The 26,429-nt window shown below is 43.2% G+C and overlaps 1 protein-coding gene across 1 annotated transcript in view; it reads right to left on the reverse strand.

Annotated features, from left to right (window-relative positions):
- LOC110502250 (prominin-1-A) overlaps positions 1 to 23,806 on the reverse strand; it is a 37,702-nt gene extending 13,896 nt beyond the window's left edge. Inside the window, exons 1-4 of the mRNA XM_021580143.3 lie at positions 23,143 to 23,806; positions 12,648 to 12,974; positions 7,000 to 7,064; positions 3,239 to 3,444 (exon numbers count right to left, since the gene is read on the reverse strand). Of these exons, the coding sequence (XP_021435818.2) occupies positions 3,239 to 3,444; positions 7,000 to 7,064; positions 12,648 to 12,891 (515 nt within the window). The 5' untranslated portion in view covers positions 12,892 to 12,974; positions 23,143 to 23,806. The remainder of the gene's footprint in view (positions 1 to 3,238; positions 3,445 to 6,999; positions 7,065 to 12,647; positions 12,975 to 23,142) is intronic.
- Positions 23,807 to 26,429: the final 2,623 nt, after the last annotated feature.

A 26,429-nucleotide genomic window follows, 5' to 3' on the forward strand; every position in this document is an offset into this window, starting at 1 on the left:
AGTTTGGACACATTTACTTATAGGATATTAAAGTAGTCAAAAGTTTAGTATTTGGTCCCATATTCCTTGCACGCAACAACTACATCAAACTTCTGACTCTACAAACTCATTGAATGCATTTGTAGTTTGTTTTGGGTTATGTTTTGCCCAATAGTATCTGAATGGTGAATGATGACTGGAGTCATTTTCTTTCTAATTTAGTGGATAAGATGTTTGTAAATGAATCATGATAATGCCATAATTAAGAAAAAACGTTAATGAGTGAGAGAGCTACAGAGGCTACAACAAAACATGCTAACCTCACCCCATTACCAATAACATGGGAGGTTTGGATTTTTGGAGGATATGAGCTTTGTTCCTCTGTAACCTTATCACTGATCAATATTCACGATCCATCTATGACTATCCATAATCAGGGTCGCATCCACAAGAATGTAGAACACATGAACCTTCTATTCTTGCTTACAATAAAAGTGACTCTAAAATGGCACACAAGACATCGAAAACTCAACCAAAACAAACCACAAAGGAATCCAATAACTGTGTAGAGTCATACGCTTGGTTTAGTCATTGTGTGCAAAGAATGTAGGACCAAATACTAAACTGTTCCCTATGTTACACAATAATTGAATTTGTCAAAATACTTAGGATTTCTTCAAATGGGGGGGGGTCTAGATACATAAAGTGCTTTCATTTTTAAATGGTAAAACAGATACATATGAAAATACCCTAAAAATACCCTGCCTTATACAGTACCAGTCAAAAAATAATTATCTTTATTTTGACTATTTTCTACATTGTAGAATAATAGTGAAGACATCAAAACTATGAAATAACACATATGGAATCATGCCATTAACCAAAAAAGTGTTAAACAAATCAACAAAAAATTATTTTGATTCTTCAAAGTAGCCACCCTTTGCCTTGATGACAGTTTTGCACACTCTTTGCATTCTCTCAACCAGCTTCACCTGGAATGCTTTTCCAACAGTCTTGAAGGAGTTCCCACATTTGCTGTGCATTTGTTGGCTGCTTTTCCTTCACTCTGCGGTCCAACTCATCCCAAACCATCTCAATTGGGTTGAGGTCGGGTGATTGTGGAGGCCAGGTCATCTAATGCAGCACTCCATCACTCTCCTTCTTGGTCAAATAGCCCTTACACAGTCTGGAGGTGTAAGGGCTATTCATCTTAAGAAAGCTAGGTGGAACAACCACACATTACAGTCATAGTAAGTCAAATGTTCCTCAATAATGTAGCTATGATGGTGATATTAGTTTATGATGGCGATGCTGGTATACTGGTGATCAAGCTGGTGTATGGTGGTCCAGCATGGTCTAGCTCAGGGATGGGCAACTTTGATGTGGGTAGGGGCCACAGAAAATCTGAACTCATCATGAAGGACTGCAGTGGCTTGCGGGTCTGCTTACACACATGTACAGTGGGGCAAAAAAGTATTTATTCAGCCACCAATTGTGCAAGTTCTCCCACTTAAAAAGATGAGAGAGGCCTGCAATATTCATCATAGGTACACTTCAACTATGACATACAAAATGAGAAAAAAAATCCAGAAAATCACATTTTTATAAATGTATTTGCAAATTATGGTGGAAAATAAGTATTTGGTCAATAACAAAAGTTTATCTCAATACTTTGTTATATACCCTTTGTTGGCAATGACAGAGGTCAAACGTTTTCTGGAAAGTCTTCACAAGGTTTTCACACACTGTTGCTGGTATTTTGTCCCATTCCTCCATGCAGATCTCCTCTAGAGCAGTGATGTTTTGGGGCTGTTGCTGGGCAACACGGACTTTCAACTCCCTCCAAAGATTTTCTATGGGGTTGAGATCTGGAGACTGGCTAGGCCACTCCAGGACCTTGAAATGCTTCTTACGAAGCCACTCCTTCGTTGCCCGGGCGGTGTGTTTGGGATCATTGTCATGCTGAAAGGCCCAGCCACGTTTCATCTTCAATGCTCTTGCTGATGGAAAGAGGTTTTCACTCAAAATCTCACAATACATGGCCCCATTCATTCTTTCTTTTACACGGATCAGTCGTCCTGGTACCTTTGCAGAAAAACAGCCCCAAAGCATGATGTTTCCACCCCCATGCTTCACAGTAGGTATGGTGTTCTTTGGATGCAACTCAGCATTCTTTGTCCTCCAAACACGACGAGTTGAGTTTTTACCAAAAAGTTATATTTTGGTTTCATCTGACCATATGACATTCTCCCAATCTTCTTCTGGATCATCCAAATGCTCTCTAGCAAACTTCAGGCGGGCCTGGACATGTACTGGCTTAAGCAGGGGGACACGTCTGGCACTGCAGGATTTGAGTCCCTGGCGGCGTAGTGTGTTACTGATGGTAGGCTTTGTTACTTTGGTCCCAGCTCTGTGCAGGTCATTCACTAGGTCCCCCCGTGTGGTTCTGGGATTTTTGCTCACTGTTCTTGGGATCATTTTGACCCCACGGGGTGAGATCTTCTTGCGTGGGTTTTGTTTGTCCACCCGCCTCTTGCGTGGAGCCCCAATAATTGCTCCCACAGTTGATTTCTTCAAACCAAGCTGCTTACCTATTGCAGATTCAGTCTTCCCAGCCTGGTGCAGGTCTACAATTTTGTTTCTGGTGTCCTTTGACAGCTCTTTGGTCTTGGCCATAGTGGAGTTTGGAGTGTGACTGTTTGAGGTTGTGGACAGGTATATTTTATACTGATAACAAGTTCAAACAGGTGCCATTAATACAGGTAACGAGTGGAGGACAGAGGAGCCTCTTAAAGAAGAAGTTACAGGTCTGTGAGAGCCAGAAATCTTGCTTGTTTGTAAGTGACCAAATACTTATTTTCCACCATAATTTGCAAATAGATTCTTTAAAAATCCTAGAATGTGATTTTCTGGATTTTCTTTTCTCATTTTGTCTGTCATAGTTGAAGTGTACCTATGATGAAAATTACAGGCCTCTCTCATCTTATTAAGGGTGAGAACTTGCACAATTGGTGGCTGACTAAATACTTTTTTGCCCCACTGTATACCCACACATGCAGTCAGAGCCGGCCCTAGCATTTTGGGGGCCCTAGGTGATAATTTGGTCACCAGCAAAACACTGCGAAGACTGGTCAACATGAAAACACAGCGAATGAACCATGAAAGGACAACGAAGGCACTTCGAAAACACAGCTGGTCACCAGCAAAACCACCACTTATGCTGGTCTATGCTGTTTTTTTCAGGGTGGCACACACTTACAGTATGACTAGTGTTGTGAGTAGTGTAGCCCAGTATAATCCTCTCCTGTGACAGTGGACAGCTTTAGTCTGTTCCTGGTACATGTGTCCTCCACAGTGTCCACAGCAGCGACAGCAGGCCAGGCAGAACCCCACCAGGGGCATAAGGATAATGTACACGATCCCTATAGCAGCACACACTAGGAAACCAACTTCATAGAGAAGGATCTGAGGAGATTCATACATACACACACACACAGGTTAACACACAGATATACACACACATACACACAATTAGTAGGGTGCCTTACATAAAGTTCTCCCAGGTTACTGCCTAAAGGGTAACTTAGGGGGGAGTGTCTGTGGCTAGTACACAGAGCTTAACTTGACACACACACACACTGTAAAAAAAATGTTGTCCTGCTCCTCTCTTCTCTACCTAACTTCCCCTCAAGGTCCAATCAGTTTCTCTTAAGTCCCGTTAGTTTGGCTGCTCAGGCTACCTAAGATATCCCTCACCCATTATAGCCCTTCCATTCCCAACCAATCAGAGCACTTGGAAATGCGCATCTAGACACTGCAACCGCCCAGGTCAGAGTGTTATCGTTGTCCGAAGGGAGAAGACGCATGTTTCTGAGGACTTTTTATTGTCGACAGTAACAGGAATGTTGTGGGTGCATCGAAATGTAAGTTGCAGGGGTGTTCTAATTGTGGTTTTTACATGCTGTATAATAATAGGTCATTACCACTAATTACTTTGTTACTTTGATACGTTTCAGACATATGATCTACTGTGTGGCTGTTAGTATTATTTAATGTTAGAGTTGCCAATGCTGCTTTACGTATTGTTTATCATATGTAGTATTATTCTGTACTGCCATAAGTGTTATTATTGCATTGGTTGCACAAGTACTTTTGCAGAAGTGGTTTAATTGTTGTATTGGTAAGCATATTCTTTTGCATGCACATGCTAACACAGCATTTTCCATAGTGGCCTTTATTAAGGTGTTTTATTGAGCTGCCATGGGCAAGCTTCTCGAGTCATCCCAGACCGTTCTTGGAGCTTCCTCATGCACAGAGTAATTTACAACCCTGTGGTGCCAGGCCAGATCAGGTGTCAGCCTGGCAGATTCTCATACAAGGCTGAAGAGAGAGAGTGCCATAAATCTGGACTCTGTAAATCCAAGTAATTTGTTTCTCTCTCTCTCCAAGAGGTGAATGTTTAAATGTATATTGATGCTGTGTTTATAGCCCTTTATAGACATGTAAGGGTAATGCCATTTGCCATTTATTCATGTACATGTGTGTATATTGCATAGTTATAAACATGACCTAATACTGTTTACATATCTTTGTCTTATAGAACACAACAATAACATTCCAAGTCCTTCGGGTTACTAAAATCATATAAACATCCTCAAATGGAAACAGCTGTGTCTGTGTGTGTGTGGTGGTGACTATCAAGAGTACAGTGATGGACCTCAACATCATGTTCTAACCGGACAGCACTATACATTGGTACCCCAGGTAATCTTAGGTTTTATTACATACAGTCGGGAGGAACTACTGGATATAAGAGCATCGTCAACTCACCATCATTACGACCAGGAATACGACTTTCCCGAAGCGGATCCTGTGTTTTTCCCACCACCCAGGACAATGGATCGGATCCCAGACGGCGAACCAAAACAACGACGCCGTAAAAGGGGCAGACGAAGCGGTCTCCTGGTCAGGCTCCGGAGACGGGCACATCGCGCACCGCTCCCGAGCATACTACTCGCCAATGTCCAGTCTCTTGACAACAAGGTTGATGACATCAGAGCAAGGGTTCCAGAGAGACATAAGAGACTGTAACGTTCTTTGCTTCACGGAAACATGGCTCACTCGAGACACACTATCGGAGTCGGTACAGCCAGCTGGTTTCTTCACACATTGCGCCGACAGAAACAAGCATCTTTCTGGTAAGAAGAGGGGCGGGGGGTATGCCTTATGATTAACGAGACGTGGTGTGATCATAACAACATACAGGAACTCAAGTCCTTCTGTTCACCTGACTTAGAATTCCTCACAATCAAATGTCGATTGCATTATCTACCAAGAAAATTGTCTTCGATTATAATCACAGCCGCATATATTCCCCCCCAAGCAGACACATCGATGGCCCTGAACTAACTTTATTTGACTCTATGTAAACTGGAAACCACATATCCTGAGGCTGCATTCATTGTAGCTGGGGATTTTAACAAGGCTAATCTGAAAACAAGACTCCCTAAATTTTATCAGCATATTGATTGTGCTACCAGGGCTGGTAAAACCCTGGATCATTGTTATTCTAACTTCCCCGACGCATATACGGCCCTCCCCCGCCCTCCTTCAGAAAAGCTGACCACGACTCCATTTTGTTGCTCCCTGCCTATAGACAGAGACTAAAACAGGAATCTCCCACGCTCAGGTCTGTTCAACGCTGGTCCGACCAATCTGATTCCACGCTTCAAGATTGCTCCGATCACGTGGATTGGGATATGTTCCGCGTTGCGTCAAACAACAACATTGATGAATAAGCTGATTCGGTGAACGAGTTTATTAGCAAGTGCATCAGCCATGTCGTACCCACAGCAGCTATTAAAACATTCCCAAACCAGAAGCCGTGGATTGATAGCTGCATTCGCGCGAAGCTGAAAGTGTGAACCACTGCTTTTAACCAGGGCAAGGTGACCTGAAACATGACCGAATACAAACAGTGCTATTCCCTCCACAAGGCAATCAAACAAGCTAAGCATCAGTATAGAGACAAAGTAGAGTCGAAATTCAACGGCTCAGAGAGAGGTATGAGGCAGGGTCTACAGTCAATTACAGATTACAAAAAGAAAACCAGCCCCGTCGCGGACAAGGATGTCTTGCTCCCAGACAGACTAAAAAACTTCTTTGCTCGCTTTGAGGACAATACAGTGCCACTGACACAGACCGCCACCAAAACCTGCGTACTCTCCTTCACTGCAGCCGACGTGAGTAAAACATTTAAACGTGTCAACCCTCGCAAGGCTGCAGGCCCACACGGCATCCCCATCCGCGTCCTCAGAGCATGTGCAGACCAGCTGACTGGTGTGTTTACGGACATATTCAATCAATCCTTATCCCAGTCTGCTGTTCCCACATGCTTCAAGAGGGCCAACATTGTTCCTGTTCTCAAGAATGCTATGGTAACTGAGCTAAACGACTACTGCCCTGTAGCACTCACTTCCGTCATCATGAAGTGCTTTGAGAGACTAGTCAAGGACCATATCACCTCCACCATACCTGACACCCTAGACCCACTCCAATTTGCTTACCGCCCCAATAGGTCCACAGACGACGCAATCGCAACCACACTGCCCTAACCCATCTGGACAAGAGGAATACCTATGTGAGAATGGTGTTCATCGACAACAGCTCAGCATTTAACACCATAGTACCCTCAAAACTCGTCATCAAGCTCGTTGGTTATTACTGCATTGTCGGAACTAGAAGCACAAGCATTTCGCTACACTCGCATTCACATCTGCTAACCATGTGTATGTGACACATGAAATTTGATTTGATTTGATTTGATTTAGAGGGCAGAACCAAACTAATCAGATGTAAGTATATAGCGGGTGAGGGCATACCAGCCAACCGTTTTTACGTGGTCCTTCAAGACGGATTTAGAGACTAACAGTTTTTTTTACATGGTCCGTAGTTTCTCTGGATTTAGCGACCAAGTTGACACACACACACACACACATGCACGCATCCATATTTTCTTACCTCTTTGATGGTTTTCTTGTCATTGTATATATTGCCACTTTTCTCCACTAATTTAACCAGCAGATCTAAGAGAGAAGAATGGAGAGGGAGAGAAAGAAAGGAGGAGGATCTGGATGTGTTTGTTTTTTATGACCATGTTTTTCTTTCTGCTTGCATTCTGTATTTATATTTTGATGTGTGTTTTTTCTTTAATTTATGTAATTCAGGGCCCATCTGTAAAATAGACCTTGGTCCCAGTATGACTCCCTGATAAAATAAAAGATTCAATTAATATATTTTTTTTAAACATCAGCCAACATTCAACCAATAATGACTAGATATCACCACAAAAATATGTTCAACATATAAACATCATCTGGCTTGTTCATGTGAGAGGATCTGTCAAAGAAACACTGTCAAAGGCTGTATGGAGATCAGGAGTCACATTTTACATCAACCCTTTCGATCTCTCTTTCTCTCGCAGGTAGCCTAGTGGTTAGAGCATTGGGCCAGTAACCGAAAGGTTGCTGGATTGAAATCCAGAGCTGACAAGGTAAAAATCTGCCGTTCTGCCCCTGAGCAAGGCAGCACGCCGAAGACGAGGATGTCGATGAAGGTAGTCCCGCTCACTGATTCAGAGGGGTTGGGTTAAATGCAGAGACACATTTCAGTTGAATGCATTCAGTTGTACAACTGACTAGGTATCTCTCTCATTCCCTCGCCCTCAGTTTCTTCATCACCCTCTCTCCCTCATTCTCTCTGACAACAGTGAGATCTCACACCTTCACAATACAATTACTCTATCATTATTTCATTTACTTGCAGAAATCAAACCTACTGTTCTTTAGATGTAACCTAGGTTCAGGATCAGGAAACCATTAGTAACCATACCAGGGATGTGAGAACTGAGACTACCACAATGTTCCTACTCCACTGTCTTGTCGAACCCTGCACTTATAGCCGGTTATTATTCACACAACACCAGCTGGCATTGTGAAGAGAAACTTCAGAGGAGTTCTATCATCTAGGTGGGAAAGAGGAAATTCCACTTTCTCATAGTCTCTCTCCATTTCTTTATTCATCTCCTGAAAGCAGATACCCAGCTGGCGTGCCATGAGACGTGTTAAAGCCCCAACTGGTACACTGTCATGTACGTTACTTAGTGAACAGAATAGTAATCCACTTCTGAATCCTGATACCCAGGCATTCAGCCATAGAGAGAAAGGGAGGGTGACAGAGAGAGAATGACAGAGAGAGAATGACAGAGAGAGGGAGGAGGGTGTACCCGGCTCCACTAGGGAGCTTAGCCCACTCAGTTTTTGTTTTATGTCCCTATATAAAAAAGAAATAGCAAAAAAGTTCCAAATGATTGACTGACAGGTTGGTGAAAAATCTGTATCTCCCTGCACTGTGTCAGCACAATGGACAGTATCAGCACAATGGACAGAGTGCGCTGCGGTGTGTAGGGGGTCTATGGAAAGCCACTGGGGCAGGTTATGTATGATCCCTTTGGGTTTCAATAAAAGCTGTAAAAAACGCTTCATCTGTGGTAGGCTAAGGGAATAAAGTGATACGGCTCCGCCTGTAATATTTGATTTATAAGGGCGGGGTGAAGTTTACCATTGAAGCAGCTTCACTCAACTATGTCTCACACACCACACCACTACAGAATTTATTTAGCTTCTTATCCAGCTGTAAAAAGCGTTGGTGTTCTTAGCCTTCGCCTATTTAGCTAGCTCGAACCAGCTAATCTGCCACTGCCACGATGGGTGTCATAAATTGGCTGCGCCAAAGTACCCAAATAAAGCCAATGGAGAGCGATGAGCAGCAGTATCGAACCACCGAGGCCGCTGCCAAGCCCAGCAGCGATGATGTTAGCGAGCTCCAGCTAGCTCCGAGTGCAGAGGCTTCCCTCTCTTCCACAAATGCCGCCAGGATAATGTCTCCACAGCCCCCTCCACCGCCGACTGTTCCTTGGAACAGAGGAGCAAGCCCAGGTTAGCCTAGAATCCTACCATAGCCTAAGGTTTTCTATTTTAAAACGTTCAATAACGTTTAATAACAACTGGTTCACATGAGGAGAGTGGCTGGAATTACTCGGGTATTGCAGATGCAACATTTTGTTTCCCATGTCGAAAGTTATGTGTCCAATGCTAAAGCAAACAAGGCCTTCACCCAGGTCGGGTATTCTAACTGGAAGCATGCTATTGATAGTACCAAAGGATTCGCTGGGCACGCATCAAACAAAGAGCTTTTGAAATGCACTGCATTGTGAGTACTGTGATGTCAACACGTGTTAAGAAATCACATGTATGTGTTTCGGCGACTGTGGACATTATTGAGTGTCTTGTTTCAAACCAGCGACCACTGAGGGGGTATTGGACGCGACAGAGTCAAGAGGAGAGAGGGGCAGTATACATTTTCTGTCCATGATGGAATATACTCTCTGAATAGACAATAGAACTTGTCATGGTGTATAGCACCATACCCCACAATGTCACATAAACATCACGCGATTTTCAAAATGAAATCATAGGGCTCATGAGTGAGATTGTCACTGATGAAGCTACATGCGAGAACTCATTTTCCATTTTGACAAATGTGTTCCGTCAGCACAGAAGAAGCATGATACACCCGAGAAAAGCTCAACTACGCCAACTGGTATTTGAGGGGGATCTTTCAAGAAGATTTCGGGGAGAATGGAATGACCGATTACTCAGGAAGATCCAGAGAGCATCAAGGAGGCAGCAACTGTTCTGAAAAGGTAAGACCAAATCTAGCTGGTTAGTTTTAATACAAATCGTTCTTTGGTGTGTAGGGTACTGTCCATGGTGCTGATAGAGCGCAGCGGAGATTTTGCGCCAACCTGTTACTTATTGGTCAAAAGCATTTTAACTTTAATGTTCATTGTAGCGTGATATAAGCAGAATTCAATATAATTCCAACGCAATATCCAAAATGATGTCCCAGGGTATAGCTATGTTTAATCAAATAACTAGACATTCTATTGGGGTTTTCTTGGTAGCCAATTGGTTTTCGTGGTACATGGAACTGTGTATATTGGAAACCTGTTTATGGTAGTCTGGCCATTGCTTACTTGATTACGTGTGTCGAATTTGATTCACAGAAGTGTGTTTTGCCGTATCACAACGTGTTACTGAACTCATGAGCGAGCGGCATTATATTCTAGGTTTGAAGCGGGCCATTATAGCCCTATTTATTTGGGAAGACAACTGTGCATGGCTGCATTCCACTGTAGTAGGTTGTAGGCTGTTTTGGTTATTTGGATCTCCATTCGCATTTTGTTTACTGCATTTGTTTACTGTTAATGTAACTAGCCTAAATATAGATTGTGTCATGCCTTTATCGATCTGACATTTTGTTTTACTAGGCCTACTAGGCCTATTCTAAGTCAAACTGCTATTCAGTATTTTTGTTTGCATGCATGAATAACTAGGCTACTACTTTCACCGTTTCTTTTCCATTATTTTGGTAAGACAGCTATTACAAACAGCCTATCTATCTTGTAGCCTGTCTTCTTTACCAAAACAGCCTTACTTTAGTGTGTACGGCACAAGGCACTGTCCATTGTTCTGATATAGCGCAGCGGAGATTTCGTGACAACCTGACTGTCACTTCAAAAGCACTCCATTATCTTGGAGTCTGGGCATTTGAACTTTAGGTTTATTGTAGTATAGCGTGATATAAGCAGGATTCAATATAATTCCAATGCAAGAACCCCCAAAATGTTGCTCCCACGCCAATTTCAATTGCCCCATTAGTCACTTTATCCTGGACCCAGATATACAGTACCAGTCAAAAGTTTAGTTTGACTATTTTTCTAAATTGTAGAATAACAGTGAAGACATCACAAAACTATGAAATAACACATCATGTAGTAACCAAAAAAATTGTTAAACAAACCAAAATATATTTTAGATTTTAGATTCTTAAAAGTAGCCACCCTTTGCCTTGATGACAGCTTTGCACACTCTTGGCATTCTCTCAACCAGCTTCACCTGAAATGCTTTTCCAACAGTCTTGAAGGAGTTCCCACCTATGCTGAGCACTTGTTGGCTGCTTTTCCTTCACTCTGCGTTCCAACTCATCCCAAACCATCTCAATTGGGTTGCGGTCAGGTGATTGTGGAGGCCAGGTCATCTGAAGCAGCACTCCATCACTCTCTTTCTTGGTCAAATAGCCCTTACACAGCCTGGAGGTGTGTTGGGTCATTGTCCTGTTGAAAAACAAATTATCGTCCCACTAAGCGCAAACCAGATGGGATGGTGTATCGCTGCAGAATGTTGTGGTTACCATGCTGGTTAAGTGTGCTTTGAATTCTAAACAAATCACAGACAGTGTCACCAGCAAAGCACCCCCACACCATCACACCTCCTCCTCCATGCTTCACGGTGGGAACTACACATACGGAGATCATCCGTTCACCTACTCTGCATCTCACAAAGACATGGCGGTTGGAATCAAAAATCTCAAATTTGGACTCATCAGACCAAAGGACAGATTTCTACCAGTCTAATGTCCATTGCTTGTGTTTCTTGGCACACACAAGTCTCTTCTTCTTATTGGCATCCTTTAGTAGTGGTTTCTTCGCAGCAGTTCAACCATGAAGCCTGATTCATGCAGTGTCCTCTGAACAGTTGATGTTGAGATGTGTCTGTTACTTGAACTCTATGAAGCATTTATTTGGGCTGCAATTCTGAGGCTGGTAACTTTAATGAATGTATCCTCTGCCGCAGAGGTAACTCTGGGTCTTCCTTTCCTGTGGCGGTCCTCATGAGAGCCAGTTTCATCATAGCGCTTGGTGGTTTTTGCGACTGCACTTGAAGAAACTTTCAAAGTTCTTGAAATGTTCCGGATTGACTGACCTTCATGTCTTAAAATAATGATGGAATGTCATTTCTCTTTGCTTATTTGAGCTGTTCTTGCCATAATATGGACTTGGCCTTTTACCAAATAGGGCTATCTTCTGTAAACCACCCATTTCTTGTCATAACACAAATACTAGTGTCATTATCCAAACATTAAACCAAAACATGAGCAAACAAGGGTTGCTTCAACAACATCCTCCAATCCTGATTGGATAAAAGCCATGATCAAAAGAGACTATCACTATCCAATCTGTGCATTGCAATCTGCTCAGCAAATCGAGAGCTCTCTGATCTAGGATGAGATTTACCTGAGCAAAGGTCAATGGCTAATTAACACACACTGTGTGTGTGTGTGTGTGTGTGTGTGTGCGTGCGTGCGTGCGTCTCTGTGTACCTAAGGGGCCTTCACTGTTGTTTGTCCATCAGAATCACTACTAGCTCTAACAAGGAAGCAGTCACAAATAAACTGAGCCAGCTCTGAAGTAATAGTCATTTAGGATGGGTAACAAAGGTGACAAAGATTCTGGACTACAGTGGAATATTGTCCACTCACTACTTAAAGATGCTCTATGCAGAAACCCTCTGCAAATGGGTGAAAGCCTAGATATTTACATAGTGGCTACACACACCTGGCTAGGTCAGAATGAGCTCAATATGATTAAAGCACTGCTGTAGAAAAGCAGCGTTGTCCGATTATGCTACAGTTTTTTTTTTACTATGGCACCCTATTCCCTTTATATAGTACACTACTTTTGACCACATGGATGCACCGAGACTGACCTTTGGGGAAGGGGTTGGGCTGGATGGTGTGGAGGAAGGACTGGACGACCCCGGACATGAAGCCTGCGTCTGCTCCTGGGATTGACTGGTACTGTGTTTGGATCAGGTTCAAGGGAGAGACTCCCTTAGGACAGGTGGCAGGGAGAGGCAGGGCCAAGCTGGACCCCAGCAACAGAGCCCCGATCCAGGCCAACACCACCCCGGCGCAGCCCCCCAACCTCCAAACACTCCTACTTGCTCCCATCACTGCAACTAGAGATAGGGCTGGAAGGTGGGCTAGGGTAAGGCTGGAGAATGTAGAGTGGCACTATCTCTGTATTGATGGGCCTGCAAACACAAAGCAGAGACACTGGGGTGGGAGTGGAAACACACAAATACGGAGATAAACACAGAAGTAAAGAGAATGTAAAAAGGTGCAGGCCCTGGAAAGTAAATACATACATAATGTAATTGTAAGAAAAATAGCATTGAGGGAAACCATAAATGTGACCACAAGTGAAGCAGGTTTCTAGTTCTGGTGACATGCATTGATATGCGATATTGTGTCTTTCTGTTGCAAAACTATTGTTTTATAAAAATGTAAATTGTTAACCCCATATTAAGGTGTAGGACGTTCATTGTTTAATAATTTAAAAAAAATAGCAGGTTTCGCTCCATCAGATAGCATAATCTGTCCATCCACAATTCACCTGTGGGAACATGGCGGCTTTCACCAGACAACAGAAAGAGCTGGCCGCTACTATCCGATAGATTGTTTGTAAGGAGATTATCTCTGCCCTCGATTTGCAATTAAAACGGGTAAATGAATCACTCGCATTGCTCTCTTCTAAAGTGGATGCCTATTTAACTAAAGGTGTGAAAAAAAAGGAAAAAAAAGTTTGTTGATGATGTTGACACCAAGGAACTTGACGCTCTCAACCTGCTCCACTACAACCCCGTCGATAAGAATGGGGGCATGCTCGGTCCTCCTTTTCCTGTAGTCCACGATAATCTCCTTTGTCTTGATCACAGAGGTTGTTGTCCTGGCACCACATTGCCAGGTGCCTAACCTCCTCCCTATAGGCTGTCTCATCATTGTCAGTGATCAGGCCTACCACCATTATGTTGTCTCCAAACTTAATGATGGTGCTGGAGTGGTGCTTGGCCATGCAGTCATGGGTGAACAGGGAGTACAGTAGGGGACTAAGCACGCGTGGCAGATTGGGGGGGGGGGGGGGGGGGGGGGGGTGCAATGTTGAGTGCAATAAAGATTGCATCATCTGTGGATCTGTTGGGGCAGGATGCAAATTGGAGTCGGTCTAGAGTTTCTTGGATAATGGTGTTGAGGTGAGTCATGACCAGCCTTTCAAAGCACTTCTCATGGCTACAGACGTGAGTGCTACGGGCCGGTAGTCATTTAGGCAGGTTACCTAAGTGTTGTTGGGCACAGGGACTATGGGGGTCTGCTTGAAACATGTTGGTATTACAAACATCTTTCTGGTAAGAAGAGGGGCGGGGGCGTATGCTTTATGGTTAACGAGACGTGGTGTGGTCACAACAACATACAGGAACTCAAGTCCTTCTGTTCACCTGATTTAGAATTCCTCACAATCAAATGTCGACCGCATTATCTACCAAGAAAATTCTCTTCGATTATAATCACAGCCGTATATATTCCCCCCCAAGCAGACACATCGATGGCTCTGAACAAACTTTATTTGACTCTTTGCAAACTGGGATCCACATATCCTGAGGCTGCATTCATTGTAGCTGGGGATTTTAACAAGGCTAATCTGAAAACAAGACTCCCTAAATTGTATCAGCATTTCGATTGCGCAACCAGGGCTGGCAAAACCTTGGATCATTGCTATTCTAACTTCCGCGACGCATATAAGGCCCTCCCCCGCTCTCCTTTCGGAAAAGCTGACCACGACTCAATTTTGTTGCTCCCTGCCTACAGACAGAAACTAAAACAAGAAGCTCCCACGCTGAGGTCTGTTCAACGCTGGTCCGACCAATCTGATTCCACACTCCAAGACTGCTTCCATCACGTGGACTGGGATATGTTTCGTATTTGCGTCAAACAACAACATTGACGAATACGCTGATTCGGTGAGCGAGTTCATTAGAACGTGCGTTGAAGATGTCGTTCCCATAGCAACGATTAAAACATTCCCAAACCAGAAACCGTGGATTGATGGCAGCATTCGCGTGAAACTGAAAGCACGAACCACTGCTTTTAATCAGGGCAAGGTGACCGGAAACATGACCGAATACAAACAGTGTAGCTATTCCCTCCGCAAGGCAATCAAACAAGCTAAGCGTCAATATAGAGACAAAGTAGAATCGCAATTCAACGGCTCAGACACAAGAGGTATGTGGCAGGGTCTACAGTCAATCACGGATTACAAAAAGAAAACCAGCCCAGTCACGGACCAGGATGCCTTGCTCCCAGGCAGACTAAATAACTTTTTTGCCCGCTTTGAGGACAATACAGTGCCACTGACACGGCCCGCAACCAAAACATGCGGACTCTCCTTCACTGCAGCCGAGGTGAGTAAAACATTTAAACGTGTTAACCCTCGCAAGGCTGCAGGCCCAGACGGCATCCCCAGCCGCGCCCTCGGAGCATGCAGCTGGCTGGTGTGTTTACGGACATATTCAATCAATCCCTATCCCAGTCTGCTGTTCCCACATGCTTCAAGAGGGCCACCATTGTTCCTGTTCCCAAGAAAGCTAAGGTAACTGAGCCAAACGACTACCGCCCCGTAGCACTCACGTCCGTCATCATGAAGTGCTTTGAGAGACTAGTCAAGGACCATATCACCTCCACCCTACCTGACACCCTAGACCCACTTCAATTTGCTTACCGCCCAAATAGGTCCACAGACGATGCAATCTCAACCACACTGCACACTTCCCTAACCCATCTGGACAAGAGGAATACCTATGTGAGAATGCTGTTCATCGACTACAGCTCAGTATTTAATACCATAGTACCCTCCAAACTAGGCTCTCCAGAGGGTAGTGAGGTCTGCACAACGCATCACCGGGGACAAACTACCTGCCCTCCAGGACACCTACACCACCCGATGTCACAGGAAGGCCATAAAGATCATCAAGGACAACAACCACCCGAGCCACTGCCTGTTCACCCCGCTATCATCCAGAAGGCGAGGTCAGTACAGGTGCATCAAAGCTGGGATCGAGAGACTGAAAAACAGCTTCTATCTCACAGCCATCAGACTATTAAACAGCCACCACTAACATTGAGTGGCTGCTGCCAACACACTGACTCAACTCCAGCCACTTTAATAATGGGAATTGATGTAAAATATATCACTAGCCACAGCCTTGTGAATGTTGATCTGTTTAAAGGTCTTACTCACATTGACTGTGGAGAGCGTGATCACACAATCATCCGGAACAGCTGCTCTCATGCATATTTCAGTGTTAACTTGCCTCAAAGCGAGCATAGAAGTAATATAGCTTGTCTGGTAGGCTCGTGTCACTGGGCTGCTCTCAGCTGTGCTTCCCTTTGTAGTCTGTAATAGTTTGCAAGCCCTGCCACATCTGCCGAGCGTCGGAGCCGGTGTCATACTATTCGAACTTAGTCCTGTATTGACACTTTGCCAGTGTGATGATTCATCGGAGGGCATAGCAGGATTTCTTATAAGCTTTCGGGTTAGAGTCCCGCACCTTGAAAGTGGCAGCTCTACCCTTTAGCTCAGTGCAAATGTTGCCTGTAATCCATGTCTTCTGGTTGGGGTATGTACGTACAGTCACTGTAGGAACAATGTCATCGATGCACTTATTGATGAAGCCAGTGACTGATGTGATGTACTCCTCAGTGCCATCGGAGGAATCCCAGAACATATTCCAGTCTGTGCTAGCAAATCGGTCCTGTAGCTTAGCATCTGCTTCATCTGATCACTTTTTTATTGACCGAGTCACTGGTGCTTCCTGATTTCAATTTTTGCTTGTAAGCAGGAATCAGGAGGGTAGAATTATGGTCAGATTTGCCAAATGGAGGGCAAGGGAGAGCTTTGTACGTGTCTCTGTGTATGGAGTAAAGGTGGTCTAGAGTTAATTTCCTACTATTTTCACATTTAACATAATGGTAGATATGAGGTAAAGGGGATTAAAGTTTCCCTGCATTAAAGTCCCCGGCCACTAAGAACGCAGCCTCTAGATGAGCGTTTTTCTGTTTACTTTTGGCCGTATACAGCTCATTGAGTGCGATCTTAGTGCCAGCATCAGTTTGTGGTGGTAAATAGACAGCTACGAAGAATTTAGATGAAAACTCTCTTGGAAGATACTCTATCTCAGGCGAGCAAAACCTTGAGACTTCCTTAGATTTCGTGCACCAGCTGTTGTTTACAAATATGCATAGACCTCCACCCCTTGCCTTACCAGAGGCTGCTGTTCTATCCTGCCGATACAGTGTATAACCCGCTAGCTGTACGTTATTCATGTCGTCGTTCAGCCATGACTCGGTGAAACATAAGATATTACCATTTTTAATGTCCCGTTGTTAGGATATACGTGCTTGTAGTTTGTCCACTTTATTATCCAGCGATTGTGCGTTGGCCAATAGCACCGATGGCAAAGGCAGATTAGCCGTCTCTTTGCGGGATCCTCGCAAAGCACGCTGATCTCCTTCCGCGATACCCCCGTCTCTTTCTCCTGCTAATGATGGGGATGAGGGCCTCTCATCCAGCTCGTTAAAGAAAAATTATTCGTCCAGTTCAAGATGAGTAATCGCTGTTCTGATATCCAGAAGCTCTTTTCGGTAATAAGAGACGGTAGCAGCAACATTATGTACAAAATAAGTTACAAAGAATGTAAAAAGCCCATAGAGCCCATAAAACAGCAGCCATCCCCTCCGGCACCATTTCCCATAGAGATAAATATGGTGTTTCCTATAGCCCTGGAAGTGATGGTCTTCACTGATATGTCCCTTAAAAAATTTAAACTACACTTTGGTCCTATTATTGCTCACACAATCTCTGGGAATCGAAATGGCATACCCACACTCCAATATTTCACAATAATGTCTTGCAATCTGGAGGGTGTCTTTTTGCATTCCCCCAATGGTCCAAATGTGGAATCCGTACCCTTGCCAATTTCATGGAAGTAATGGTTTGAGAACATTCAAAGATTTGAAAGACATACACATTACCAGTTAACTCCTTTTTTCTATATTTACAACTTAGGTCAGCAATGTTGGCCTATGGAGTCCCTTGGGAAGCCCAACTACCATCCAATGATGGGATTTATAAATAAATTATCTGGGCTCCCAACAGGACTGATCTCTGTAATATCTAAACAACTTATGGAAAGCTTATATTCTGAGCTAGCCATTAAAAAAGTATGGTCCACAGTTCTAAGTGAATCTGAATAACCCTTTAATTGGAACAAAATATGGAAAATTATGACCTTGTTATCCCGTAATCCAAACTATCAATTTATACATTAAGTTTGTTCAAACTGTATAACACAAAGGAAACGTTTTATGATGAAATTGTCCCCAACTCCCAAATGTTTACTGTGTCCAATAAATCATGTAGGCACATTCCGTCATATGATGTGGGAGTGCCCTGCAGTTAAATGCTTCTGGGACAAAGTTACTAAATTAATTTCAAAGTGCAGAAATGTAAATATTCAATGCTTTGCATCTACTATGTTAACAATGATAGTTCCTTGAATCTCTCAATTAATCAGAGACTATTACTGCTGCCAGGCAGCACTGCAGCAAGAAAAATATGTTGGCTCTTAGATGGCATTCACCTCACTCTCTCTCCCAATTTGCCAGTGGATACAGCTACTATTAGAAGTTATAACATTAGAATTATCAACAGTGACAATTCATGGTGCAACGTTAACAGTGAAGAGGCGACTCCGGGATGCTGGCCTTCTAGGCAGAGTTACTCTGTCCATTGTCTGTGTTCTTTTGCCCATCTTTTCTTTTTATTGGCCAGTCTGAGATGTGGCTTTTTCTTTGCAACTCTGCCTAGAAGGCCAGCATCCCAGAGTCGCCTTCACTGTTGACGTTGACACTGGTGTTTTGCGGGTACTATTTAATGAAGCTGCCAGTTGAGGACTTGTGAGGCGTCTGTTTCTCGAACTAGACACTCTAATGTACTTGTCCTCTTGCTCAGTTGTGCACCGGGGCCTCCCACTCCTCTTTCTATTCTGGTTAGAGCCAGTTTGCGCTGTTCTGTGAAGGGAGTAGTACAAAGCATTGTACCACAAAGCATTGTACCAGAGCTTCAGGTTCTTGGCAATTTCTCACATGGAATGGCCTTCATTTCTCAGATCAAGAATAAACTGACGAGTTTCAGAAGAAAGTCGTTTGTTTGTGGCCATTTTGAGCCTGTAATCGAACCCACAAAGGCTGATGCTCCAGATACTCAACTAGTCTAAAGAGGGCCAGTTGTAATTGCTTCTTTAAATCAGCACAACAGTTTTCAGCTGTGCTAACATAATTGCAAAAGGGTTTTCTAATGATCAATTAGCCTTTTAAAATGATAAACTTGGATTAAATAACACGAAGTGCCATTTTTCCAACTGATCATACCTTATAGGGTCCATAGTTTTCCTAGTTTGGTTAACATATAAGGAGAAACCCCAGGCCCCAGGGGGTAAAAATTGCCCCACCGTTCTGCGACCTATGGTTCCACCAGTCTGCTTGCAGTTGTCAGTTATTCTCAGGTATGTGGATGATCAGGGTTTTATTCAGGAACGTTTCTTGGGCTACTTTGTGCCAAGTGGGCAAGATGCGCAGTCTGTTTGACTTTATGAATTCTGAGTTTAACTTCATAGAGAAACTCGTTGTTCAAACCTACGATGGCGCAGCTGTAAAGGAATGTAGCTGTAAATACAAATAGCAGATAGGTCCCCTCATGTTCCCTGATAAAGGGGTGACTACTCCACTCCAATACCATTGTCAACTTTCTTCTGACATGAACTGAAGCACGACGTCTGATGTGCCCGCTCATCCACTGGCACATTGAATGTTTCCCTTCAAAGCACTGTGAGTACCCATATCAATTTTCTCTCATTACTATATGTAGAATCAATCACATTATTACACATCAATAATTTTACTCCTTGCTTTGACTAACTCATTCTTAGCTCTTTTGTCTAACTGTGTAGTGTCTTGTGTTATTGGTTGTCTTTGCAGTAAAATCCTGTCCTGCACTGGTGAAGCCTCTGAACACCTTAACTCATGTCTCACACCTTCCCTGCTGTGATCCCTTTCCAACACTGTAAGTAGCCCTCTCATTCCCCATAATATTGTACTATAAATGTTTTTATTAAATGCATTAGGTTAAAATAATTAGTCTTTGATGATTTTTGAAGCACACTTTGTGGTCTCCGTGCGTTCCGCGCCTATACCGTGAGTCTCCCAGCCTCCACGGATTTTATATATACAGTGCCTTTGCGAAAGTATTCGGCCCCCTTGAACTTTGCGACCTTTTGCCACATTTCAGGCTTCGAACATAAAGATATAAAACTGTATTTTTTTGTGAAGAATCAACAACAAGTGGGACACAATCATGAAGTGAAACGACATTTATTGGATATTTCAAACTTTTTTAACAAATCAAAAACTGAAAAATTGGGCGTGCAAAATGATTCAGCCCTCTTAAGTTAATACTTTGTAGCGCCACCTTTTGCTGCGATTACAGCTGTAAGTCGCTTGGGGTATGTCTCTATCAGTTTTGCACATCGAGAGACTGAATTTTTTTCCCATTCCTCCTTGCAAAACAGCTCGAGCTCAGTGAGGTTGGATGGAGAGCATTTGTGAACAGCAGTTTTCAGTTCTTTCCACAGATTCTCGATTGGATTCAGGTCTGGACTTTGACTTGGCCATTCTAACACCTGGATATGTTTATTTTTTGAACCATTCCATTGTAGATTTTGCTTTATGTTTTGGATCATTGTCTTGTTGGAAGACAAATCTCCGTCCCAGTCTCAGGTCTTTTGCAGACTCCATCAGGTTTTCTTCCAGAATGGTCCTGTATTTGGCTCCATCCATCTTCCCATCAATTTTAATCATCTTCCCTGTCCCTGCTGAAGAAAAGCAGGCCCAAACCATGATGCTGCCACCACCATGTTTGACAGTGGGGATGGTGTGTTCAGCTGTGTCGCTTTTACGCCAAACATAACGTTTTGCATTGTTGCCAAAAAGTTCAATTTTGGTTTCATCTGACCAGAGCACCTTCTTCCACATGTTTGGTGTGTCTCCCAGGTGGCTTGTGGCAAACTTTAAACGACACTTTTTATGGATATCTTTAAGAAATGGCTTTCTTCTTGCCACTCTTCCATAAAGGCCAGACTTGTGCAATATACGACTGATTGTTGTCCTATGGACAGAGTCTCCCACCTCAGCTGTAGATCTCTGCAGTTCATCCAGAGTGATCATGGGCCTCTTGGCTGCATCTCTGATCAGTCTTCTCCTTGTATGAGCTGAAAGTTTAGAGGGACGGCCAGGTCTTGGTAGATTTGCAGTGGTCTGATACTCCTTCCATTTCAATATTATCGCTTGCACAGTGCTCCTTGGGATGTTTAAAGCTTGGGAAATCATTTTGTATCCAAATCCGGCTTTAAACTTCTTCACAACAGTATCTCGGACCTGCCTGGTGTGTTCCTTGTTCTTCATGATGCTCTCTGCGGTTTTAACGGACCTCTGAGACTATCACAGTGCAGGTGCATTTATACGGAGACTTGATTACACACAGGTGGATTGTATGTATCATCATTAGTCATTTAGATCAACATTGGATCATTCAGAGATCCTCACTGAACTTCTGGAGAGAGTTTGCTGCACTGAAAGTAAAGGGGCTGAATAATTTTGCACGCCCAATTTTTCAGTTTTTGATTTGTTAAAAAAGTTTGAAATATCCAATAAATGTTGTTCCACTTCATGATTGTGTCCCACTTGTTGTTGATTCTTCACAAAAAAATACAGTTTTATATCTTTATGTTTGAAGCCTGAAATGTGGCAAAAGGTCGCAAAGTTCAAGGGGGCCGAATACTTTCGCAAGGCACTGTATATATATACTGAATGTATAAAATACTGCTCTTTCCATGACAGACTGACCAGGTGAAAGCTATGATCCCTTATTGAGCCACTTCAGTCAGTGTAGATGAAGGGGAGGAGACAGGTTAAATGATTTTTAAGCCTCGAGACAATTGAGACATGGATTGTGTATGTGTGCCATTCAGAGGGTGAATGGGCAAGACAAAAGATTGAAGTGCCTTTGAACAGGGTATGGTAGTAGGTTCCAGGTGCACCGGTTTTGTCAAGAACTGCAAAGCTGTTTAAAAAAAAATCTCAACAGTTTCCCATGTGTATCAACAATGGTCCACCACCCAATATCCTGCAAACTTAGCACAACTGTGGGAAGTCAATATGGGTCCCTGTGGAATGCTTTCGTCACCTTGTAGAGTCCATGCCAAGACAAATTGAGGCTGTTCTGAGGGCAAAAGGGAGAATGTTTTGTACACTCAGTGCTATTTTCATATTTTTTTTACTTTCTTTGCTTTTGTGCCCACGGGTAAGGGGTGCTGGTGATCAACTTCTGATAAACGCGTCCTACCTTTGTTCATGTTGTGCGACACACATTGGCATCATACTTCCCTGTTTATCTATAAACATTGGCACAGCATCCTTCTAGAGAGCATAGTTCTGTCTTAGGCTATACCACTGAAGGTTATCAACCTCTTTACACACTTGAGCTTTGATCAATCAACCACCAACACAGCTATCATTATCAATTACTTGAATCTAGTCATTTCACATTTGCTGTTCCGATATCAATAAAAAAAGACACGAGACAGATCACCAAAAACAAGAAAAACTTTCCATAACGCAACACCACACAGTCTGTTTTTCTATAAACAGACTATCAACACTCACTACTGCATAACAGTTCATCATAAACAGCTACCTGCATCACTACAGTTTGTTTAGTTTTAACCAGACAGACAGAGGTGAAATATGGGAGGGGGAAACCAGGCACTGATCTGCTTACTAAGACTGTGTGACAGAATAGTTAAAGGTTCAATAAAAATGAAATAAAAATACCGGTATTCTCTATATAAAGTAAAGAAAAGCTTTTACTAGGATTGCATAAACTCAAACAAAGTATTGCAATGTTACATGCAATTTGATTGTCCAATAAGATTCAGTATGTTATATTTATTTACTCATGTGCCTCTGAAAGGCAAATACTAGGACAACGGAGAAAGAAAGAAAAATATAATTAAGTACAGACTAAAAAGCACTCACTCACTTCCCACAGTGTAAACAGGCTCTGGACGTGTGTGGAGGAGTAGAGGAGACATAACAAGAGAGTGAGAGAGAGACGGGGGGAGAGAGTCAGGAGAAGAGTGTGAGAGAAGAGGAAAGAAGGTAGAGTGTGTTGGAGGCCATAGAGGAGAAAGATATCGGAGAGGTGAGAGGAAAAATGGGGGGGGGGGGGGGGGACATTAAACAGTACTTTACCTGTTGCTCCTTCAGTCGAGACAGGAAAGAGGTGAAGCAGGAGAGTGGAGTGTATATTCCAGGTGAGTTTGAGTGTGTCCTCCTCCTGGACAGGTGTGTCACCAATCTGCAAAGCACAGGTGTGTGTGTGTGTGTCCGGTCTCTACCCTGGTTCCACTAGTGTATGTGTTTGCAGGTGTGTCTCCGCTCTACACAGCACAGATGTGTGAGGGAGTGTGTTAGTCCCTTCCTTGAGAAACCTGATAGGGTCTACTATTGCTGCTATTAATTTGACTGCCTCTCTGTGAAATACTGACAATAGAGGGATGGAAGAAGGGATTGGGGAGGGAGAACGGGAGGGTCTTAACTGGATGAGAGAGACAGTCGGGAGGGAGAGAGCTGGCGGGTGTTTGCTTTTTAGCAGTGAAAGGCTAAACAAAGGAAACACCAACACAGTGTGTTATTAGGGCGTTGGGCCACCACAAGCCCTCCGAGCAGCTTCTATGCGCCTTGGCATAAATTCTATAAGTGTCTAGAACTCTTTTGAGGGGATGCGACACCATTCTTCCACAATAAATTCCATAATTTGGGGTTTTGTTGATGGTGGTGGAAAAGCTGTCTCAGGCACCAATCCAGAAACTCCCATAAATGTTCAATTGGGTTGAGCTGGTGAATGAGACACACCCTAAAAAAAGATAATTAATGCCATTATAAATGTTATACATGCTTATGACTTATGCTTGAATGCCTACTTTAAATAGTTATCTAATGAATTAATGCTTTTTCATGAGTTATTTTTACCCATTCATTCAACGGTGGTTCATCACGAAGAGCCTTCGGTTCCCTTTGGTGGTAATATTGATGTGCGTGTCCCCATTTTAGGTTGGCTTGGAATGTCAAAAAAATATATACTGATCACATAAAAGCCATCAGCGTCAAAATAACAGGCCCCTACTGGAATATAAGAGTTTATAACCACCATATAACCAATAGGTCAGGGGCAATAAAATAATGTTTTAAAACAGAACATGATAGTTTTGTTTGAACAGGAGTGATGCGTGTTTAGTGTCATTTATAGAGCATCCTTACCTGAGGATATGTGACCCAGATGACAGGACACGCTTACCATCAAGATGGAGGCTGCATCAAATACAGACATTCGGTTGGTCACTTCTGTCATACCAAGTAGAAATGCTAGATAATTTCTTCAAAACAAATGTATATTCAGTCCAGTCTACATTACGTGTGACATATTCTATGTCACACTGCAATCCAAAGTGAACATGTTATCTTTTGTCATCTGGCCAGAGAGAGGTGGTACTGTACATTTGCATAGCACAAGAGAAAAATACTTTCCATAATTCAAATGTTCCTGTTTAAACTCAGGTGTATAAAAGGCATTTTACTGTAGAAAACAGAATGGAGCTTACCAGAGAGCTGAAATGTTTATCTCAGACTGTTTCTCCTACACATCCCTGGGATGTTCCCTCAGATAGATGGTTAGCTGTTAGTCTAGTTTTAATTTAAGCTGTATTTTAAATAAGTCTTAATAGCAGAGTAGCTTACTACTTCCTGGCAAAGATAAACACTGACCTATCCTCTTGATGTGAGCCACAACCTCCAACTCTCCTCCATCTCTAAACCAAATCTTATTGGTCACATGCGTGTTTAGCAATGTTATTGTAGGTGTAGCGAAATGCTTGTGTTTCTAGCTCCAACAGTATCCTGCGTCTTGAAGTTCACCACCCATGTCGTCTGTTAATCAGTCTATCGCTCTACCTGAGCCGACCCTGATAGCCCATTTACAGAATCTCCCATCCGCCGCTGCTGCTGAACTGACCCTACCGCCCAAAAAACACACAGGCCCTGTCCAGAAACAATCCCCTTGCCCAATGGCAACTTTCACCTGTGCTAAATTCCCCCACCCTCCCCCTTAAGCACTCATGTGGATCTTAAAAGTTTGGGATTCAGAACAAGTGAAAGTTACCCATAGGAACAGATCCAGGATCTGTGCATTTTTCCCCAATCCAAACATGAACCATTAGGGGTTTAAAACCAAAACTGACAGATCAATGTCTAGGAGTTTCATTGCATGCAATGTGGTATGACGTGGCTGATCTCTGGGTTGGCTTGTTCCTAAGAAAGATGGCAGCACTGTCACTGTCTGGTCTGCATCATACCAGAGGAAAAGCATGAACACAGGTGATGTACAGTGTGTACAAAACATTAGGAACACCTGCGCTTTCCATGACAGACTGACCAAGTGAAAGCTATGATCCTTTATTGATGTCACCTGTGAAAACCAATCAGTGTAGATGAAGGGGAGGAGACAGGTTAAATAAGGATTTTTAAGCCTTGCGAAAGATTGTATATGTGCCATTCAGAGGGTGAATGGGCAAGAAAAAGTGCCTTTGAACGGGGTATGATAGTAGGTGCCAGGTTCACCGGTTTTGTCAAGAACTGCAATGCTGTTGGGTTTGAGTGTTTCAAGAACAGCAACGCTGCTGGGTTTCCCATATGTATCAAGAATGGTCCACCACCCAAAGGACTTCCAGCCAACTTGGCACAACTGTGGGAAGCATTGGAGTCGACATCTCTGTGGAAAACTTTCGACACCTTGTCGAGTCCATGCCCTGACGATCTGAGGCTGTTCTGGGGGCAAAATGGGGTGCAACTCAATTATTAGGAAGGTGTTTCTAATGTTTTGGACATTCAATATAAAATGGATAAAGATAAGAGTACAAGAGTATGAATGAGACGTTTTGACATTTCAGCTAGAGCCTCCCAAGACTGCCTTTAGGTGAAATGTAAACGATAACGTCTGCTTTATATTCCTAATATTTTTTCATCTGCACTAAACGTACAGCCCAAAGGCTTGCTAATGCTATGCAGTCTGTTTCAGCATAATGGGAATCATACACTTGGCCTAGGAGAGAATCAGCCAGTATTCTTACACCCATCCATGGAAATATCAGTCATTATCAAGCCTAGTCATCTCCCACATCACATCTGCTACAACACCAAAATGGATCAACGGTCTTCTGGTACAGAGGTGATATTTTAGAACGGAAATTGCATTCTAGTCTTGAGATTTCCGTGCTAACATGGAGAACAATTTACCCTGTCTGTCCGTCTAGCTTCAGAGGCTTCAGCCTACTATTAAAAACACATATTCTGCCACCCAAAGCCAGCAGGTAAATCTGGGGCAAATCCTAACTTCCTATTGACATCAATGTGTGACTTAAGCGGAAGTTAGTATTTGCCCCTAATAACAGACAGAACAAGTGAAGCGCCGGAGTCAACTGCGC

Source organism: Oncorhynchus mykiss, chromosome 23 (assembly GCF_057628025.1).
Source record: "Oncorhynchus mykiss isolate SJ-2025 chromosome 23, ASM5762802v1, whole genome shotgun sequence".
In the NCBI taxonomy this organism is placed as follows: domain Eukaryota; kingdom Metazoa; phylum Chordata; class Actinopteri; order Salmoniformes; family Salmonidae; genus Oncorhynchus; species Oncorhynchus mykiss.